The sequence below is a fragment of the Setaria italica genome, chromosome V (genome assembly GCF_000263155.2).
Source record: "Setaria italica strain Yugu1 chromosome V, Setaria_italica_v2.0, whole genome shotgun sequence".
Lineage (NCBI taxonomy): Eukaryota > Viridiplantae > Streptophyta > Magnoliopsida > Poales > Poaceae > Setaria > Setaria italica.
In genome coordinates, this window is record NC_028454.1 from 32,167,838 (window position 1) to 32,187,194 (window position 19,357).

Below are 19,357 nucleotides of genomic sequence, written 5' to 3' on the forward strand. Positions count from 1 at the left end.
TTCTTCATGGGAGGGACCGTTCATCATCTCCAAGGTCACCGAACTTGGGTCATACAGGCTCCAACATCTCTCTGGTGAAGACGTCGACAACTCGTGGAACATCAAGCAACTTTGTCGATTTTATCCTTAGTTTACATATTCATGTAAATTGGCTATCGGCCTTAGGTGTAGAACTACAATTCAATAAAGCAGACTTATTTTTTGTCATAATATGACTACTTATTTTTGCCTGATTATGGCTTGCAAAGTTCGCAGAGCTATTCAGCTCCCTGGGCACTATCACCCAACTCGCAGCTTGTAATAACAAGTCTGCACAAAGCTATTCAGCATCTGGGGTAAAATTGCCTATATGCAGCTTGTAATAACAAGTCTACAAAAAATTTCAAGTTATTCAACTCACTGGATCAAATTGTCCAAACACAGCTTGCAAAGATAAGTCCGCAGCAAAATTTGTGAGTTATTCAACTCATTGGAAAAGTCTGTCCCCTGGCAGCTTACAGAGAAGGAGTCGTCAGCACTTCGAGAGTTATCTAAACTATCTGAGTTAACTATCTACTAAACAAGTCTGTCTAGTCGTAGCTTGTAATAACAAGTTTGCAGCTCCAGGTTTTCAAGAGCACAACATCAATACAACCCAGAGAGGTTCTAAAGATAGGCTCTGGTCGAAGAAATCCTGAAGAGACTACTCGCTTAAGAGCTCTAACTACCTAGATGCCTTGAGTACTCGTACTCCGTAGAAAGGAGTCACATCCTAAAGTACTCTACATCGTGTATCTGAAGAGGCTCATTAAAGTAGTCTTGTGCGTAGACACTTACATCTACCATATGAGCAATTATCAGGGTAGTTGGTAAGATGTACTAAAACAACATGTCGAAAGCAATAAAAATTGCGACAAGACTTAGAATTATTTACATTTCATTCATATCATGTTTTACATTACAAAGAACTAATGTTCACTTTTTTCAAGACTACTCAAGGTCTAAATCATTAGCTACTTCCTCCGTGATAGGGTCCATCTCTTGCAGGTATTGTTGGAATAGCTCATCTAAGAAGTCCTCCGCTATTCCTTCCGCGACAGGAACAAGATCAGCCTGCGGGTAGAAGGACTTCATGAAGCTCAGCAACTACTTGGAGACAGACTTCGCTATCTTCTAAACGTGGCTGGTGAACTTCGATGGCACTTCCTTAAGTACCTTAGACAGAGGGCGGGGCTCTACACCTTCAACCAGGGGCTCCACCATGTCCGCAATCGACTGGGCTGCTTCAGATAATTCCTTTAGAGCAAGCTTCCCAACCTCCAGCTCGGCCTCACGCTCTTGGAGGGTCTTCATGGTATTGACCAAGTCGACCTCCCCATCCTCGTGCATCTTCTTCTCCTTTTGCAGGTGATGGTCCAGGTTCTCATACAATGCAGACAGCTTGTCATGCTGGTCCGTCACCCGGTAGTAGGAGTTCTTCTAGTCAACAACTTGGCTCTGGAGATCTTCTTTCGTTTTCTTGAGCACTGCATAAATCATACTCAAGAAGTTCAGTATCACAAAGTGGAATCAGTACTCGAAGACCAAGGGAGAAGATCAATTACCTCTCAATTGTTGTTTCAAAGACTTGTTGGGCTTCCTGAGACAATCCTTCTCCTCCTCAAACCACTGGACACTATTTCAGTACTCGGCGGCTTGTCCATCGTATTTCAGCAGCAGCCAGGAGGAGTACTCCCTCTCCTTGGCAAGCTCCTCAGCCAAGGCCTGAGCACGAAGTACTGCGTCCCCGTAGCCTTGCAGCATCTGTGATTTCCGCCGGGAGCACCTGATGACATCCTATACCACAAAATACATACTCGTGTCAGGGTATGGGTACTAATTTCAAGTTATGGAAGCAGTAGGATGGAACTTAGCTCCACATATACACCAACACGGTGATAAATTTCCATCATTCCAGCCACCATATCCATGTCTAGCAGTGGGTCGTCGATCAACTAAATGTCTTCAGGATTAATCTCCCCTGCTACCAGTGGCTCCCCGTGTGCTTCAGCATCTGCCGCGCTGAGTGGAACCATGGCACGACTTGTCGATGGGCTCGGCCCCGAAGATGGGATGGCCGCCACGACTTCCAACACTTCCGCGGCTTCGGTTTCTACCTCCGACTCGGGGGGCTATGAGAGTAGCCACGACGCTAGAGATAGTTGCCAGTAGAGCTTTGGGTACTGGTTGCTCGGGGGCTGGCACTACAGCATAAGTCAGCGAAGAAATCACGTCCTGCATCAATGCAGCTACAAGAGATATGGCACCTGGGTTGATTATTGGCATAGGATTTTCTTCTAGTGGTGGACTTATTGGCGCCAGGGCAACATCCTAGATCGAGTGGCTACTACCATCGATCACAGGCTTCAGGCTGGCCCCTCCAAGTTCCACGCTAGAGGATTTCTTACATAAGATAAGTCTTCAGAGACATACAATAAGTCTATCACAGGCTGTAATTAGTACTCAAAAGGAGTAGCACGACTTACTTCGAAGAACGCCTCAGCTTCAGTGAAGGCTCCCATAATAGGCGTAGTGGCTTGATGCTCAGGGACAGCTTCTTGGACGCGGCTTGTTGAGTCACAGTGCGATCATCGCCAGCCTTTGACGCCGCCTCTGTTTCTCAAGTAGTCCTCGCGCCAACAGGGTTCACCACAACAACGGGAGATTTGGATCATCATCGATCTCAGTTACCTCCTCGATTGCTGGCAGCTGGTGTTGCGTGACTTCAGTAGTCGCCTTCTCCACCTCGGAGAATCACGGATGAAGATTTGAGAGAATCTTTGGCATGCAAAGCTATTTCTACATACGCCACTGCTTGCGTAGGTCAGTTACTGTCTCTTTCCATTGGATGTTAATCGTAACGACCTTAACTTGTCACTGGTGATGTCCTATGTGGAATCATGATTTCCATAGGTGGATTTTCTACTTGCCTTGTTAGTTGGTAACTGGCATCAAAGTTTATGATTAGCTTGTTAGTTAGGAGAGACAGAACTGCAACTTTAGCGGGTCCAAAATTTCCTTTGATACATTTTGTAAATTGTTCTTGTCGGCTAGCTATGCTAGCCTCAGACGATTTGGTTTTAGATTTTTTTTAAAAAAAGTGAGTGGGAGTTAATACGATTTTAGTAGAACACTAGATTCAGATTTTAGTAGAACACTAGATGCAGATTTTAGTGGAACAATGCAGTACCGAAGGTTATCAATTACTTGTGAGCAGAAAAGCATGCCCCAGCCGTTGAAGTTTTAACTGTTTTTATGCTTTCCTGTGTGTTTACAATGCGAATGGTTGATGCTGCAGAATTGTCTAAATTTCTGCAAATTAGTCTTTTGTTTGGAAAAAATATTTATACTTGAACCATGTTTACTAAGGCAAGGTAGCAGATTCAGGTACTTAGGTTGAGGTTGCATTGCTATTACTTAGCGGGTATTGACCTGGGCCATTTGCATTGGATGTCTTTCAAACACCCACTTGATGTACTACACAAATATTTCATAAAAGATGCTATTAATGGCCTTAAACAACAAAACTGCAGCCCAATTAGCCCACAGTCCTACACGGGCACACCTCCACCCGGTGGTTGATGGCTACCTCTTGCTTTACCAAGTCTAGATCATGGTTGGTTTTGCCTTTCAGAGCTTCATGATCTCTCCCCCCACAGTCCCTAAATTTACTAAACTCTAGCGGTCTAGCCTAGGCAGCAGGCACTGGGAGGAAGGAAGGAAGGGGGGCGGGGCACCCGAGCCATCCATACGTTCATGTATGGAGATTATTGAAAGATTACAGTTCATGCCTAATTAAGGGGGTTTATCTGTGATGGACTCACCAAATATACATAAGCTACATTTTCAGAGGGTGTTTACCTTTGTGTAGTTAGTAATTTGATGTGTCCTACACCTAAAGCATTCATTCATTAACTTCACATTAAATTGACCTACCGAACTGATCTGAACAAAAGTATTCCAGTTAATTAGGATGGGTGGTCTTACGATTATTTTCTTCTTTGGGTCCAATTTTTAAATATCAAATATGGAAAACTCAGTCGAATCAAATACTTTGTTCTCTATGCTGTTCTTTTTGAACCGCTACATGGTCCTTACAGCTATTTGCTATAATTATGATTTTTAGTTGAGTTTTCTGTATATTAGATGGCGTATAGCTCCAATGAGCTGTCAGTATCCATGAAATACCATGTAAATGCACTTCTTCTGCTCTCTGTCCCCTGTGTATAATGGCAGTATGCTGTTTCTATTTTTGAACAGTTTCTGGTGTTTTAGGAACATATTTTTCACTGAGAAATATTGCAGTAACTATTTCCCTTGAGCTCGAGGCTTTCCTTGAATTACTTGTTGAAATTGATCGGTAATTTCTTTTTCTGTGTAGACTAAGTTGGACGGTTGGGTGTGGTGGGCTGGTTTGGGTTGCATTAGGCAGTTAGGCCGGTACACGTGAATGTCATTTTGTATCTTTGTATATTGTCCAGGAGAGTTACTTACCGGTTATGACGAACTTCGTTGTGCAATGCTTGGTGATTTAACATTTTTCATATTATAGCTTCATTTAGTTACCTTTGTATTCAATATCAAGTTATCTAAAATTCAAACATCATGAGGTCTTTTATTTTAATATATCTCTCAGGTGCTTTAAATCTTCCTACGAAATGAAAAACTCTAAGAAAATCATGAAATGCCAGTAGTTGGTGGATGGCTGGACGCCATCAAGTAGCGGAACACCACCCTATCATGCGGCTCTTCACCATCATACAGGCCGCTATCCGCATAGGCTTTGGCTAAAGCACGGGTGGTGGCGTGGAAGCGACAATATCAATATAGACGCTAAGCGACCATACATGAAACAAGAGAATAATAACCTGAGAACGTGTAAAGACCCGTAGCAACGTACGGGCATTTCTACTAGTAAATAAAGAAGGCTATCTTGACATCAAGGACAAATTTGGTATGAATAAGGCTTTGGTAGCTGTTGCTTTATAATAACTTTCATGGGCATCTTTTGACTGTGTTCGAATCAATGTAGAAAATTTCAACTACAGGGTAACCAAAGAGAGTCTGATGGAACGGATTAACACTGACATGTGTGCTGCAAGTGTTTCCATTAGCAACGAATGCAGGTACAAAAACTATTTCAGACATTATATCTCGTGTTTATACTCCAAACTGAAAAAGATGAATTTCTTGAGCATTAGAGTTTCATCTGCGCACGATAAAAGTCCAATGTTTCTTGTTCTCATTAAGGTCCAGTTGTGCTAGAATAGCTCACATCTTTTTCAGCTTTTCAGACATGTTACTATCTGTACTCAGGTTCCTAACCGTCCATGGTTCAGCTGACAAGACCATACCTGTAGAAGATGCCTATGAGTTTGCGAAGCTTATACCCAACCATAAACTCCACATCATAGAGGGAGCAAATCATAACTACACCGCACATCGCAAAGAAGTCGCTGATGCAGTACTGGATTTCATCACGTCAAATGGGTTATAAGGTATTTAAACTTTGCCATTTGTATTTTTTTTGTAGGTCCAGGTATTCCATATGACAGAAGTTTCCTTTTTGCAATGAAGATAGGGGACAGACACCAATAGATACATGGCCATTACAGACCGTTTAATCCTTGGCTGCACATCTGTGCCCATTATTGTAAGTGAGCGGGACATATTCTTCTCTTCCATTATGGGGGCATCCAGTAAGCAACAAACCTCTGCAAGGTAATAGGTGTGGATTATCTTCTCGACTGATGTCAAAAAGCTCTTATAAGACTTTTATGTTGCTAGTATGTGCTTAACGAATACATGTAATGATGTAAATATCAAACTCATGGTAGGACTTGTATGTTGCATTTGTATACTTGATTGATGACTTCCTGTTAGTTTGAGCAGGCTCTACTCCACCCGATATGTTCAGGAATCAGGATAAGTACATTGCTACTAAGCGTGGACTTGGTCGCAGTTTTTTTTTTGTTTTGCCAAATATTATTTATTGTCTACCGCGTGGTGGTGGTTCAACACAAATAGCACATCAGGACACTGCAACATATGAGTTAATTGTTCAGAATCTGAGAGCTGCACAGTGAGAAGAATCCGAGCAGCGTAGACTGGAACTGACCCCTCCGCGTCGCCTCTCTAGGCGACGGGAGGGGCGACTCACCACCCACAGAAGCCCCCGCCGACGGCCCTCTCCGGCCGCCGCCGCTGCAGCCTGTCGAGCGGCGGCGGCGGTGGCCCGCGACGGCGCCGAAGCCGGTCCCCTCGCACCACATCTCCTCCCCCCGTCCCCCATGTTCTCTTTCTCACTGTGTTGGGCTTGGAGCTCCAGTAGTGCCCATGGTCATGGCGGCCGGCCAAGGCAGCGGATCCGGGGCCTCCTAGGCCAGATCCGGTCCCTACTCTATCGGATCTGAGGTGCCGGCGACGGGACGGAGACGTGACTGCCGGCGGTGGTGGGTCTCCTGTTCCTCGTTCGGGTGCGAGAGCAGCCATGCCCGAGCATGGCACCCGGTCTCGGTGCATCCACGGTGCTTGGTTTCGGCGTGGGGCTGGTCGTGCCCGTGCCCCGGGCCGGCGGTGGCAGGGCTCGAGCTCACAAGGCCGGCGGCGGCGGGGTCGAGCTCGACTGGCTGCGGCGGGGCACGAGCTCTCCCGGCTGGTGGAGACGTGGCTGGGTAACCAGCACTTGGCCAAGAGCCCCCACGGCCTCCGCGCCGCTCTTGAGGTGCCCGACGGTGTGAGGGGTCGGCGTCCTGCCGCTCTTTCAAGCTGTGCTCCCCAGCTTCTCTTCAAGGGCGGCGAAGGCTCCCCGTCATTCTCGGTGCCTGCGCTGCGCCGACGGGTCAGGAACTTGCCGGGAGAAATCCTAGCCCGGCGTTATGCCGTTGCCGACAACAGCGACACCTACAGGTGCCGTCTCCTCCATGGAGGTGTTGTTTCGAGGCGTTCCCACCCACATGTTGGTATGGCCGCGCTTGCACTGGTTGGAGCGACGCCGGTTGGGATGGTTCGATCAGGAGAAATCCTAGCCCGGCTTCGGCCGGTGCCGTCACCGACGACGCCCTCAGGCGCCGTGGTCCTCCTTGGAGGTGATGACGAGATCGCCCATCCCGAACTACTATCGTCCGCCATGCCGCAAAGCTGGTTCGTTCTGCTTGGTGTTCTTATGCCTTCCTCCTCACTGTTCGTTGGCGAGGCTGTCATTGGCTGTTTGCTGCCGGCGTGATTCGGTGAGCGTCCTCTCCTGGGGCCTCTATTTCGTCGATGCTCTCCTTGTTGATGGTGTCAGAAGATCAAATGTCGGGTGGTGTATCCACAGCTGCTGCAATTCCCCCTCAAGGATTCCTCCCCTTGAGCGGCGTTGAATGGTGGTACGTGGAGCTCGGATGTGCAGGAGGTGGTGCCGTCAGCTCCAAGGGAGGTCGTCATTTTCCGGTAAGCTTTGGCTTGCGCGTCCTTTCGCCGCTCTAAGTCCCCTTCCTGCTGCGCGGTCACTCAGATGGAGGGCAGCAGCGGGACGGCGTAGCTACGAGGGGTGGGGCAAGGTGCAACGGTCACAGTGTAACCGGCAAGTACGTTGTTTGGTGGAGGCGCAAATCGGTGATCAATGGTTGTCTTTCGGTTGTGACATGTTTTGTCTTTGAATTGTCTGCGAGTTGTGTTCCTCCCGTTCCTCTGTTGTACTCTGGTGTTGTATCTATCCCGTCCCCTTCTACTTCCATCCTGGCTCTTGAAGCCACTGTAACCGCGCAATTGTTGTACCATCGCCGGCTTGCCGGCATATGTGGTAATATAATTCAGGTGGGACTCTTCGTCCCCCCGGTGACCCGTCAAAAAAAAATTGTTCAGAATCACTGCAATTAAATCACTGGGGGTTTTTGGTGTTATTTGTTGGACGTTCACCAAGCTATCGCCAAGAACTTGTGGTAACAGCATGGCACTAAAGAACTCCAAATGCAATGATGGTTGGACTATCAAGAACTTTGGTGTTTCCTGCTACCTGATTCTCACTACAACCTTTTGTAGCAGAGAATAAAAGTCTTTTCGTTGCCGATTCAAATCGTAAAACTCCCGTCAGAATATGTACGGAGAAGAGTTTTGAAGTCATGATCCTAACACGTGCACGAAAAGCTCGTTTAATCCTTGGTTTGCAACTACCCCCAATCTGTACTTGGCAATATGATCTTCTCTGCAGTAATGCAGTGATGCATCGTTTGCACGATGACCGCTTGGCAATGAATGCACACTTATGGGCTTCGGCCCAGCAGCCCAGCGGCCCAGCCGACGAGGACGTGTCTTCTTTGAGCCGAACAAACCCCTTGCAAGGGGACTAACCGAACAAGACCTTAGGTGGCACACTGATTTTTGTGCCTGGATGCGTCCAGATCAGTGCGCCAACGGAATCCATTGATTGTAAGCAAGCAATGGCCAAACGCCATGACACCAATGTCCCAACACAATCCAAGATAACGAATAAAAAGCAAAACCGGTAAGGTGAGTGAGTAGCAGCGTGGAGAGGCATTAAAAAAAAAGAGCTCGAATACCGTGTGTAAATAATCCAAGAAACATGATCTGTATAAGGACTGCTAAGGCCAATCTTAATGGGGAGTTTTATGAGAGTTTCATGACATTAAATTTAATGCCACATCAGCAAAATTGCTAACTTGGCAAGATAATTAATAGAGAGTTTCATCAGACGAGGGAGGAGTTTTATCCCTATGACACTCATCTGGCAGAGTTACCTAGTTCTCAGTCTAGGTAATTGTGCAATGAAACTTCACACTGTGCAATGAAACTTCACACTGACAAAACGAGGACTAATTCATCCGCCAATATATTTTTGGAGGGAGCCAGTAGCTGCGGTGGGGAACGTGCGGCTCTAGCGTGGGATATCCCCTGCCTGCATAGGAAATCAGTCATCACAGGCATGAAATCATTGGTGAAACATATTGCAAAGCACCAACTGCAATAAACAAACGCTGATCAGTTGCGCTTAATCTATACCTCGTTGGATGTGATGCATTCTACTATGGCATCAGAAAGTTCTTTACGATGAGCAGTGTAGCAGTGATTTGCTCCCTCAATGACACGCAGCTTGTGGTTCGGTATAAGCTTCGCAAACTCATATGCATCTTCTACCGGTATGATCTCATCAGCTGAACCATGAATTGTAAAGAACCTGGACAAAGAGTCAAATAATTATTTCTGTGAAGAAGATTTTATGCTCGAACATCAATGAACATAGCCAAAAATGTTATATATGTACTATTTTTTATTCTAGCCATGTAAGAAAAAGGGAAGATTAAGCCTAAATTAATTTATTTACCTGCATTCTTTGCTGATGGAAAGGCTTGCTGCATGCATATCAGTGTTCAGACGTTCCATCAAGCTCTCTTTGGTTACTCTGTACAAAAACTTTCCTACATTGCAAGAAGCACATGAAAGAGAAACAATAAGCTACAGCTCCCATAAATGATTTGTTTATCATGCAGCCTTGAATATAAAAAGATCAGACATGTTTCCTTACCTGATTTGTTTGTGACATCAATGTAGCCTTCTTTGTTTATTCTATCCATAAATTCTTTGCCTAAGCGCTCTTCAACGCCTTTCTCCAAATTAAATCGACCAGAAAGGTTAACCACCATGGGGACATCATTGTAGATAGAGGCATACAGAACCACCACATCTCCACCTGAGGAAAAACAATAAACTTAACGAAATAATGACTGGTATTTTAAAATTTGCTAGACTATTGAAGGTAATGCCAGAAGGATGGCCAGGTGGCTAGTGGCTACAGCTTGCTTTGGGAGATACAAGGATGAGCCTTTTTATTCTTTCTTGTTTGTTTCAAAGGATAACAGACCCCCTCCTATTAAAGAAGAGTCCTTAACAAACAGAGCCTTGATATGTCCTAACTGATTGCCATTTGATTGCAGCTGCACTTTTCGATTTCTGAAACCTGAGTAATGCGGTGCATGATTATACACAAATATACTGGAGATTTTCTCCACGTATGACCCCTATATTAGATTGCATATGCAAGTTCTTGTTCAAGTGTTCAAGGAATGAACAAATTCTTTTGAGCACTTGGCTAGCCAATGATACAAATTCAATTGAACAGCATAATAACACAAACAATAAATTGCATGATTATAATAAACCAAACTACGATTATAACCCACCTTTGCTGTGACCAACAATAGCTGCTACATCAAAATTCTCCTGGAAAAGATATGAAACAACAGAATGCAGGTCATCAGCCTCCTTCCTGTAGTTACCGTACTGGAATTCACCTTCGCTTTCCCTGAAAAGCATAAGATCAAAGGCATCATATGAAATAAGGGTAAGGTGATGGACCATGGTAGTTCAAAATTGAATAGATTCTGCAAAATAATGCAGTGTACAATACAAATTCAAACAATTGAATGCAACAAAGAATATTAAAACAGGAATTAGTAATATGCACTATGGTTATTTCCCTGAAAAATAACGCAGGTCTAATAAAAAATAATCACAAACCCAAGCAGTAATGTGGTAATACATACAATTAGGAAACTTAGCTAATTTAGTTCAACATTTCCAACCCAAGGCTTCCTTAGAAAATTAAAAGCAATTGATGGAAGGGACAATCCATTAGTGACTTACCCATTTCCACTGAAATCAAAGCGAAACACACTAATCCCTTGCTTTGTTATTGCAGCTGCAAGATCAACAATGATTCCATCGTCCTGAAAACGAGCACTAAATTTCATTACATCCGTAACAATTGCACATTCCTACAAAAAAAAGTTTAATTCTCTACAGCTAGCATAACGAAACATGTTAATTAACTTGGAAACATGTTAATTAACTTGGCAAGCCATGTCCTCAGAGACGAAAGCCAACTTTTGTTTTTCAGATGATGAATGGCGTACTCGTGTACCTTGGAAGCCGTAAAGCCATGGCAGAGCACTACAACTTTGTTCGAACCCGTGTGGTGCAGCAGGCCCACGAGATTCTCCCCGTGCTTGTTCGTCACCAGTACTCTCTGCTCCGGAGCAGCTGTTCAGAAACCAAACGACATGAATTCAATAATTAAGAGGCAGGATATGTTCTACTTCGCCCCCATCTCTACAGCGAAGTGTTACTGGCAATCAGAATTCAGAGCAAGCGGTAGTGATATAAGATCAGGGAAGAGAGGCGTTCACGGGGATTGGACGCGTCTTGGGATGAGCTGAACGGCTCCGCCATGGCTAGCCGCTGGGGAGACCACCGGTCGGGATCGAATCGGAGGAGACCGATGTTCCCGACGTCGCCAGCCGCAGCAAAGCGGAGTGGGCAGGGGAGAGGAAATCTCTGGGCTCGCGAGTGGAGTGGGTGGGCGAGGAATGCCGGGATGCCTACAGCCACCCGCGGATCCGATTCGATGCCAGCGGTTTGGTGTGTGTCGACTGGGAGAGGGATTTGTCTTGCTCGGCATGAACTGCAATCGGGAGTTTGCAGGGCAGCGATTAAAGCCGTCGGATGGGATATTTACTGAATCCCGAGAAAGTTTTCCTCTTATCCAAATTCCAACTCCAACAGATTGATTTTCTCATTTCCTCTCTCTCCCCTTAGAAAAATCCCCTTTCACAATTTTTACAATTTTTAAGATGGGTGCTCCAGGAGATCCCTTTCTCCTTTCTCCTTTTCCTTCCACCTGACAGCTCGAGCAAAGCCGGCGGGCGGCAGGCGGCACCTTAGCACATCGGTTATGGTGACGGAATCGGATGGCCAAAATATGTTCCGGCTTTCAAATCATGTGGTAGGAGAGAAGAGAAAAGAAAGGGAGGAGAAGCAAATCTCTTTAGAAAAGGGGAGATGGAGGAAGATAAATGAGTCTAAGAAAGGGGAAAGGGAATATGTTGGAGTACGTTTTCTCTCTCTCAATCCCTTTTATGGCTGAAAAGTGGGAAAGGGAAAGGGGATCTGTTGAAGTTGCTCTAATACTTCTAAAATTCCAAATTGTAAGTTGTTTTGTCATTTCTATGTTCGTAACTTTTGTTATACACAATATGATACATAAGAAAAGTACGAAATTTAGAACTACAATATGAAACAGATTTGCATATTTGTCATGTAGCACATTTTCATAATATTTAGATAATACCTTGGGTCCAACTTTGCGGTTTTCACGTGGAATAGAGTTACTAAAAGACTACTCGGAGGTCTTTCACGTGGAATATTTAGATAATATCTCGCTTTTTAAGTCCTTATTTATTTATTTTATAATTTTTTTTATTTCAGATCCATTTTATTCGCTTCCACAGGAAGTCAAACTCGGGAGAGGCTCTTTCGCAGATAATATCTCTCTTGCACTTTGGTCCTTTCGTTTCTTTAGAAAGGCTACCCGGAGGTGCTATATGTAACAAGGATTGTAAGCTGACTGAAGGTGAGATTAATTCTACAAGACTCGCGGATGCTAGGGAAACATTTGGAAAACTACATTTTGTAAATGATCTGTCTGGCCTTAACCTCTAGGCAAGGATATCTGACGTATAGATTCGTGATTAATTAGATTACTTTTATCCATAGTATCCATCAGAAACTAAAAGATAGGTCTCAGGCTACAGGTCATGGATACTAGCCGCTACAAAGGGTTACCAAAGTCTCTTCAGGTCTTGTTCGGTTTGAATGGGGTTGAAGAAGATTGGAGGGGATTAGGAGAGATTAAATCCCCTCCCAATCCTCCTCGATCTCCTTAGAAAGAGAGTTAACAAAATAAGGCCTCAAAGGTACAAGAAAGATCAGCTAGGATTGGTTCCCTTTTCTTGGAGCATTGACTTGATCATACATACTCTCTGTATGTGCTCTAGAGACCCAGCAGCGTAACCATCGCTGCATCGCATTGTGACAAACAATTCCATCTTCCCTCATTCTTGCATAAAGCCATAGCGCGAAAAAGAACCAGAGTGGTCGTAAAGCATTGCGGAGCAGATGGGATTTTTCTGATACGCAGGGCGCTATATTCATCCATTGAAAAGTCATGTCTACAACCATCCTACTGAACAGTCTGAGAGGGCATATTCAAGCTCTTCGATGATTTCAACATGTGAACTTGGCTCTTTTCTACTTTCTCGTACCTTGCCTAATGTTCTCCAGGGAACATGTCACAATCAAGGTCAACACTACCTAGGTCTCTACAACTAAAAAATTGACCTAAAAGTAAGTCTGTTTAAGGTGTCTGAGGCACGAAGGGCGATCTGGAAGGAGGCAACGCGGGGGATGCTGTGCTCTAGGGTGGGGTGTTCCCTGCCTGCACAAAGAAATAGCCAGTGGTGAAACAGATTGCAGTAGCACTTATTACCAAGAGAATTACAGGCGAATTGCAGTTTCTCTGTACCTCGTTGGATGTGATGCAGTTTATTACAGCATCACAGAGCTGTTTACGATGAGAAGTATAGCCATGATTTGCTCTCTTAATGACATGCAGCTTGTGGTTCGTTACAAGCCTTGCAAACTCATATGCATCTTCCACAGGTATGATCTTATCAGCTGAACCATGAACTGTGAAGAACCTGGACAGAGAGTCAATCAACAATTTGCATGAGAAAAATTCTGTTCTAGCATATCCATATGCTCAGCCAAACATGCAAGAATAAAACTGGGTTCTGTAAAAGCGCATGATAAATTTAACATGAAAACTGTATGCTGCTGGTTTGCTTTAATTGTTGATTCGCAGGAAGGGAAAATGATGTTTAGATTCAATTTCTTAACCTGCATTCCTTGCTGATGGAAAGACTTGCTGCATGCATATCAGTGTTCAACCGTTCCATCAGGCTTTCTTTTGTTACTCTGTACAAAACCTTTCCTACATTGGAATCAAAATCAACAAACGTTCAATAAATATCCATGAGGAGAAATAGGGTACACATATGGAATATATGAGTCGTTAAGAAAGTAGCCATGCATATAAAAGGTCATACATGTTTTCTTACCTGATTCGTTCATGACGTCAATATAGCCTTCTTTGTTTATTCTATCCATAAATTCTTTGCCTAGACACTCTTCAATGCCTTTCTCCAAATAAAATTGACCAGAAAGGTTAACAACCATGTGAGCATCGCCGTAGATGGAGGCATATAGAACCACCACACTTCCACCTGAAGGTAAATAAATACAGATTCAATGACTTTTCCAAATTACCTAGATGGTTACAAGGATGGCTGGGTGGGTAGCTACAGCCTGTTTTGGAGATATGGGACTAGAGAGAGCATGCGCTTGTTTATTCATTCTTGCTTGTCTCAAATGATATCGAAGACTCTTCCTAGTTCCCACATGAAAACTAACTCGGTAATTCTAACTGAATGCCAGTTGACTGAAGCTACACTTTTTGTTCTGAACTTAAATAATGCTGCAATTGGTTATGCACAAATATGCAGGAAAAAAGTCCTCCAAGTTTGACTCCTATACATGTTCTTGTTGAATTTAGCACATTCTTTTAACCTGCTTAATTCACATATTCAACGGAACAACTTCACAGCAAAAGTAATAAATTGCACAACTATAGCAACTTCACACTAAAGGCGATAACAATCCACCTTTGCTGTGACCAACAATTGCTGTTACATCATACTTCTCCTGGTAAAGATATGAGATTACAGGTCTGAGTTAAAAGTAAAATCTGAAATTGAAGCAGTACTGCAGCAACACTCATAATCAGGAAGCATAAAGGTAGATGCATGATTAAACGAGCAAACATACCCATTTCCACTGAAATCAAAGCGAAACGCACTAATCCCTTGCTTTGTCAAGGCAGCCGCAAGATCAATCATGATGCTATCATCCTGAAAAAGAGTTTTACATTGATTGAATCAGGAAACAATATATGTAATCTCCAACCATGTCCTGCAGAGGAAAGGCAAAGCTCTTCTTGTTCAGATGATGACATGTTCATGTACCTTGCAAGCTGCGAAGCCATGGCACAGGACTACAACCTTGTTCGACCCCGCGTGATGCAGCATCCCCACAAGATTCTCGCCATGCTTGTTCGCTAGCACCACTCTCTGTTCCGGAGCGGCTGCTCAGAAACAACATCGAGTCAGCTATTATGAGATAATGTCTATGGCAAATCATTTATTTAAACAACTTTATGTTTTTTTCAGTCAGGTTGCAAGGTCTGCCTTCAGTATTGAAATCTACACCCCCCTCCCTCCAAATTGTAGATTGTTTTACCTTTTTTATGTTCATAGATATTATTATGCATATGGACATACACTATATCTAAATGCATAATAATACCTATAAACTAAAAAAGACAAAATGACCTACAATTTGGAACTGAGGGAATACTATCTACTTATGGCTATGGGAGTATACGCATATGTATACAGTATACTTCAAACTTGTATAAGGGATCTATGTTTCAGGCTTTCAGCATACCTTTTGAATGAGTTGGCCGCTCCATGTATCAGAAAATCTTGTTTGTATCCGAAATTTTCATATAAGATAACTAATTGGTGAACATTTGCTGACCAATCGAACTCGTTAGCTAAACAAAATATTAACTTGACCTTAATCTTTAGAGATAAACTTTCAGTCTTGATGAAATCCAAACCTCCAACTCTTTACCCTAACAACCTTCAATTCAACAATTAGAATTTTGGACATATACTAGTTAGTTTTTTTTCCAGTTTCTTTTCTGTTGCCTAGTTATTACCTCCCAGGGCTATAATCTTTTTTTTCTTCTGCTCTGTTAACAAAAACACACATGTCAGGGTTGTTCATTCAAAAAAGAACATTCAGTCGATAAAGAACTTGTGAAAACTTATTGAGTAGTAAAAATTTTTGGACTTGAATTCAAATCTTTTGACTAATGGTCGTTCCTTTCTTTTAGATGGAAAATAGATCCCACTAACGATTGACACATAAACAAATGCTGAAGCTAAAACAGAAGCAAATCTTGCTCCTGGTCCTACCATAAACATGGGATCACGTGACATCGAAGCATCGAGCTTCCTTAAAGCTGCTAGGAGTCCACTGTTTTCGTTGAAGGGTCGATGATAATTGATAAGCAGATAGTACCCTTTTCTTCTCTTTTTTTCAATCCTTATACAACACCTCATGTCAATTAAACTGCATGAAAATTGAATAGCAGGACGGGCTGGCAATTCCCACTAACAGGACTGGCAAGGTGACAGAATTTCTCACATCTGAGTTAGAGACCATGATAAAAACGAGTTCAACGCCCAGTCAACAAGGACGCAAACATTGGACCGAAGATGCAGACTCAGTGATTTCAAAGACTCTGTAATCCAGGAAATATAACCCAAACAGTTGAATAGCTGAATTCATCTTACATATGAATAGCAGTGCATAACTAGATGAAGCCAATAACAGCAGTTCAAGTATACAAAAAAAAAAACGTTTTGCAGCAGCAACAAGTTTCTTGGAAAACATCTCCCGAGTAGCCCTGGTCACGAACTCACGATAAGTTCTCATCAGAGCAAAACTGTTTCCTGACGACTGGAACCACTGAGACCTTTTCGTTGTCAAATGAAGATATGTGACAGTACAAAAAAAATGCTACCATTGTGCCAACTACAAAGGCAACTAGTTTTAGAGCATGTCCTCACTGGACTGCAGGTGCAGAAAAAAAATTCAAGACCAGCAGGACAGCCGATGCAATCATCACAAACGAGGGAGAGACTTTGCACGAATGAACTCCTTGAGAAGAGCTTTCTCCTCATTGATCTTGTTTTTCTCAGAAGAATCACGTGGTTTGATCTTCCGCTTCTCCTCCAGCATCCATTTGAACACCTGCCGCTGCTCATCTTCAGATAGTGGTGGGAGAACCCTTTTGGGTGTGGGTGCAGGTGCAGGTGCAGGTGCAGGAGCAGGATCTGCAGCCTTCGCAGTTGCAGTTTCTGGGGACGACAATGCTGCAACAGCAGCAGATGCAGCGGCAGCCTCAGCATTTTTCTTGTCCTGGTCTCTTTTGTAGGTCTTGGCAAAAACATAAACTGCATGGAAAGTGGATGTTAACTTACTGCAGCATGCGAACATACACAAGGTAAAAAAAGAGTTCTACATGCATTTTGCAATAGCTTTCAGCACCGCATAGTCAACAATACAATGGTTACAAACATATGTGACTGGCATGACTACATGGTACTCTAATGATAGTGTGGCAGGCATGCCTACATCAATTAACAGATCAAATGTTAGGTAGCTTAGTTTTTTTTCGCATGCCTTAATCAGTAGTACTTCCTTGCATTTGTGCAGTAAGTGATGCAAGCATGGAAACAACAGTTAAAGATTAAGTGGGTGACAAAAAAACCACAGCAATATTAGTATCGACCGCATATCAAGTTCAAATTTTAGCTGATGTAAATGGTTTTGCGCTGTGTGCCCATGTATATCTGTTAGATCCTGATGTGCGCCTTACAGTACTTTCCTTCTTTAAAAAATGATAATAAACCAAATATACAAAAATAATAGTACATCCTATCTCATATGAACTCCATGAATCTGCTCACCTTAATCCACAGTACAGGTTAAATCAAGCTGGTGATTGTCAACCTGGCACATACCCAGATGACTAGCCATCAAACAGAGTTGTGAATACACTATATCATGCCTTTTGAACTCCTAGAATGTCACTTGCACATATGGTTATTACATAGCGACAGATAAGGGGCTGAGATTCTGTAGTCAGCCACTGTGCCCTAAGTGGAGTTCACTTGGTCTATCCCATCAGTTTCCTACTAAACAGGAGCATGCACCACCTACTACGTGTGGGACCATTTTTTTCTAGAAATTACCTAACACTGCAGAAGCATTCCATCTAAATTGTAAATGGTCATGATCAAATTCTATGTTGATTTCAACCACCGCCACCTCCATAATAGCATGTCTACACTGGTACCGATAAATTCCAAGCAATGAGTACATCCATCACTAAGTTCATTTAACAATCAGTCTGGAACTCTTTTGCCTATCCTTCTGTTTGGCAATTTAATATAGAGAATTTTATACTAAGTGCAGTTCGTTGAAAAGTCCAACACATGCCTTATTTTCACTCTCTGAATAATTCTTTACTCTGACACAATACAGAACAATGCATATTTCCACAATATAACCATTCATATCTTACCAGGTAAACATAACCCTTTGACATCTAGTACAGCACAAGATAGACTGACCCACACCCGTTTTCCATCAACTACAAAACTAACCACGACATGCCAGGTCATCCAACCCTACCATTTATACAAGTGAAATGCCACATCTTCCCATGAAAACACCAGGACCAAACTGAGGTGACCTAGTCACAACCATCAATGCCATGGCTAAAACTACAAGCATGGTTGGCTTCTAATTATTTTTACCATTAAATCACTAATATTTACTGCAAATCTACCATATGTGATCTTTCTCGAGCATAATCTACACAGGAAGGGCCGCAGAACCCTAGGAGACACATATCGCAGCTTAAAATCGAATCAAACGAACTGTAGCGAGTACATCGAGCACAAGAGTGAAAATGGGAGAGATCGGTCGGTCTGGGGTTTCCTCTCTCTCACCTCCGATGAAGACGTTGGTGGCGAGGAGGAAGGGGAAGATGCGGCGCATGAAGACTCCCTTCGCCGCCGAAGGCGCCTGCGGCGGCGCGGCAGGGTCGGGCTTGCCGCCGGTGGCCATCGCGACGGGCCGAGGGAGGGAAGATCGATGACGGCCCGGGGAGGCGGGGACGGCGGCGGCGAGACGATTGCGCGGACCACTGAAGAAGATTTACCTTTTGACTCTTTTACCCTCTTCCCTTGCCGTTCAAATCCCTTCGTCACAAAATCATTTGCTCAAATCATTTGCTCGATAATAAGACCTTGTTTTAATAAACTCACCCCCTCACAATCTATATGAATTGAATTAATTAACAAATTAGCTCCCAATACCTATGGATTAGAGGGGATTACTATACGCTCCATCCATCTTAAATTACATAAATTTTAATATGCACCTAGATATATTATATATATAGTTAGAAAAGCTATATCCAAACTAGCGTTCAAGCTATTGTTTTTTAGAAAAAAATTGGAAGGGATGGTAAGACCATTAGGTTCAAACCGGCCGAAATTGTAGCTAATTTTTTGAAATTTTCATTTTTTGACTAAATTTGAAAATCTATTCAAATTCTATCCAAAAAATACTAAAGTGCCCATATGTCAATTTACCGTTGGATACATAGTGGATCTGGTTTTGCCGAAATTCAAAACCCGACCCAAACAAAGATCTTAGGAGAACATTCACCAATATAAAGAAAAGGAGACATTAACACACACATGTTTCTACGGGAGGACACATATGTTTGAACCATCCATAT

General features: G+C 43.3%; 3 protein-coding genes across 3 annotated transcripts; all 3 read right to left on the bottom strand.

Annotated features, from left to right (window-relative positions):
* Nucleotides 1-8,567: 8,567 nt before the first annotated feature.
* On the bottom strand, nucleotides 8,568-11,533 carry LOC101766523. Its single transcript, XM_004969364.4, has 8 exons — nucleotides 11,205-11,533; nucleotides 10,940-11,058; nucleotides 10,663-10,745; nucleotides 10,200-10,321; nucleotides 9,545-9,709; nucleotides 9,344-9,437; nucleotides 9,022-9,196; nucleotides 8,568-8,917 (listed from the first exon to the last, which is right to left on the bottom strand). The coding sequence occupies exons 1-8, from the start codon at nucleotides 11,245-11,247 to the stop codon at nucleotides 8,897-8,899; spliced, it is 822 nt and encodes a 273-aa protein (XP_004969421.1). The 5' UTR covers nucleotides 11,248-11,533; the 3' UTR covers nucleotides 8,568-8,896.
* A 1,737-nt stretch (nucleotides 11,534-13,270) lies between these two features.
* Nucleotides 13,271-15,442, bottom strand: LOC101782999. Its single transcript, XM_004972018.1, has 8 exons — nucleotides 15,418-15,442; nucleotides 14,937-15,055; nucleotides 14,689-14,822; nucleotides 14,577-14,641; nucleotides 13,974-14,138; nucleotides 13,753-13,846; nucleotides 13,379-13,553; nucleotides 13,271-13,291 (listed from the first exon to the last, which is right to left on the bottom strand). The coding sequence occupies exons 1-8, from the start codon at nucleotides 15,440-15,442 to the stop codon at nucleotides 13,271-13,273; spliced, it is 798 nt and encodes a 265-aa protein (XP_004972075.1).
* Nucleotides 15,443-16,271: 829 nt separating this feature from the next.
* On the bottom strand, nucleotides 16,272-18,789 carry LOC101766941 (protein HIR1). Its single transcript, XM_004969365.4, has 2 exons — nucleotides 18,561-18,789; nucleotides 16,272-16,997 (listed from the first exon to the last, which is right to left on the bottom strand). Exons 1-2 carry the CDS (start codon nucleotides 18,676-18,678, stop codon nucleotides 16,666-16,668), a joined length of 450 nt encoding a protein of 149 aa, XP_004969422.1. The 5' UTR covers nucleotides 18,679-18,789; the 3' UTR covers nucleotides 16,272-16,665.
* Between the last annotated feature and the right edge of the window lie 568 nt (nucleotides 18,790-19,357).

Coding starts and splice junctions, on each gene's coding strand:
- LOC101766523 (XM_004969364.4), bottom strand. CDS start 11,247: ATGGCGGAGCCGTTCAGCTCATCCCAAGACGCGTCCAATCCCC. Junction 11,059..11,204: donor CCAAGACGCGTCCAATCCCC/GTGAACGCCTCT, acceptor GTTTCTGAACAG/CTGCTCCGGAGCAGAGAGTA. Junction 9,710..10,199: donor TATTGTTGGTCACAGCAAAG/GTGGGTTATAAT, acceptor GTTTTTCCTCAG/GTGGAGATGTGGTGGTTCTG.
- LOC101782999 (XM_004972018.1), bottom strand. CDS start 15,442: ATGGAGCGGCCAACTCATTCAAAAG. Junction 15,056..15,417: donor GCGGCCAACTCATTCAAAAG/GTATGCTGAAAG, acceptor GTTTCTGAGCAG/CCGCTCCGGAACAGAGAGTG. Junction 14,139..14,576: donor AATTGTTGGTCACAGCAAAG/GTGGATTGTTAT, acceptor ATTTACCTTCAG/GTGGAAGTGTGGTGGTTCTA.
- LOC101766941 (XM_004969365.4), bottom strand. CDS start 18,678: ATGGCCACCGGCGGCAAGCCCGACCCTGCCGCGCCGCCGCAGGCGCCT. Junction 16,998..18,560: donor CACCAACGTCTTCATCGGAG/GTGAGAGAGAGG, acceptor CTTTCCATGCAG/TTTATGTTTTTGCCAAGACC.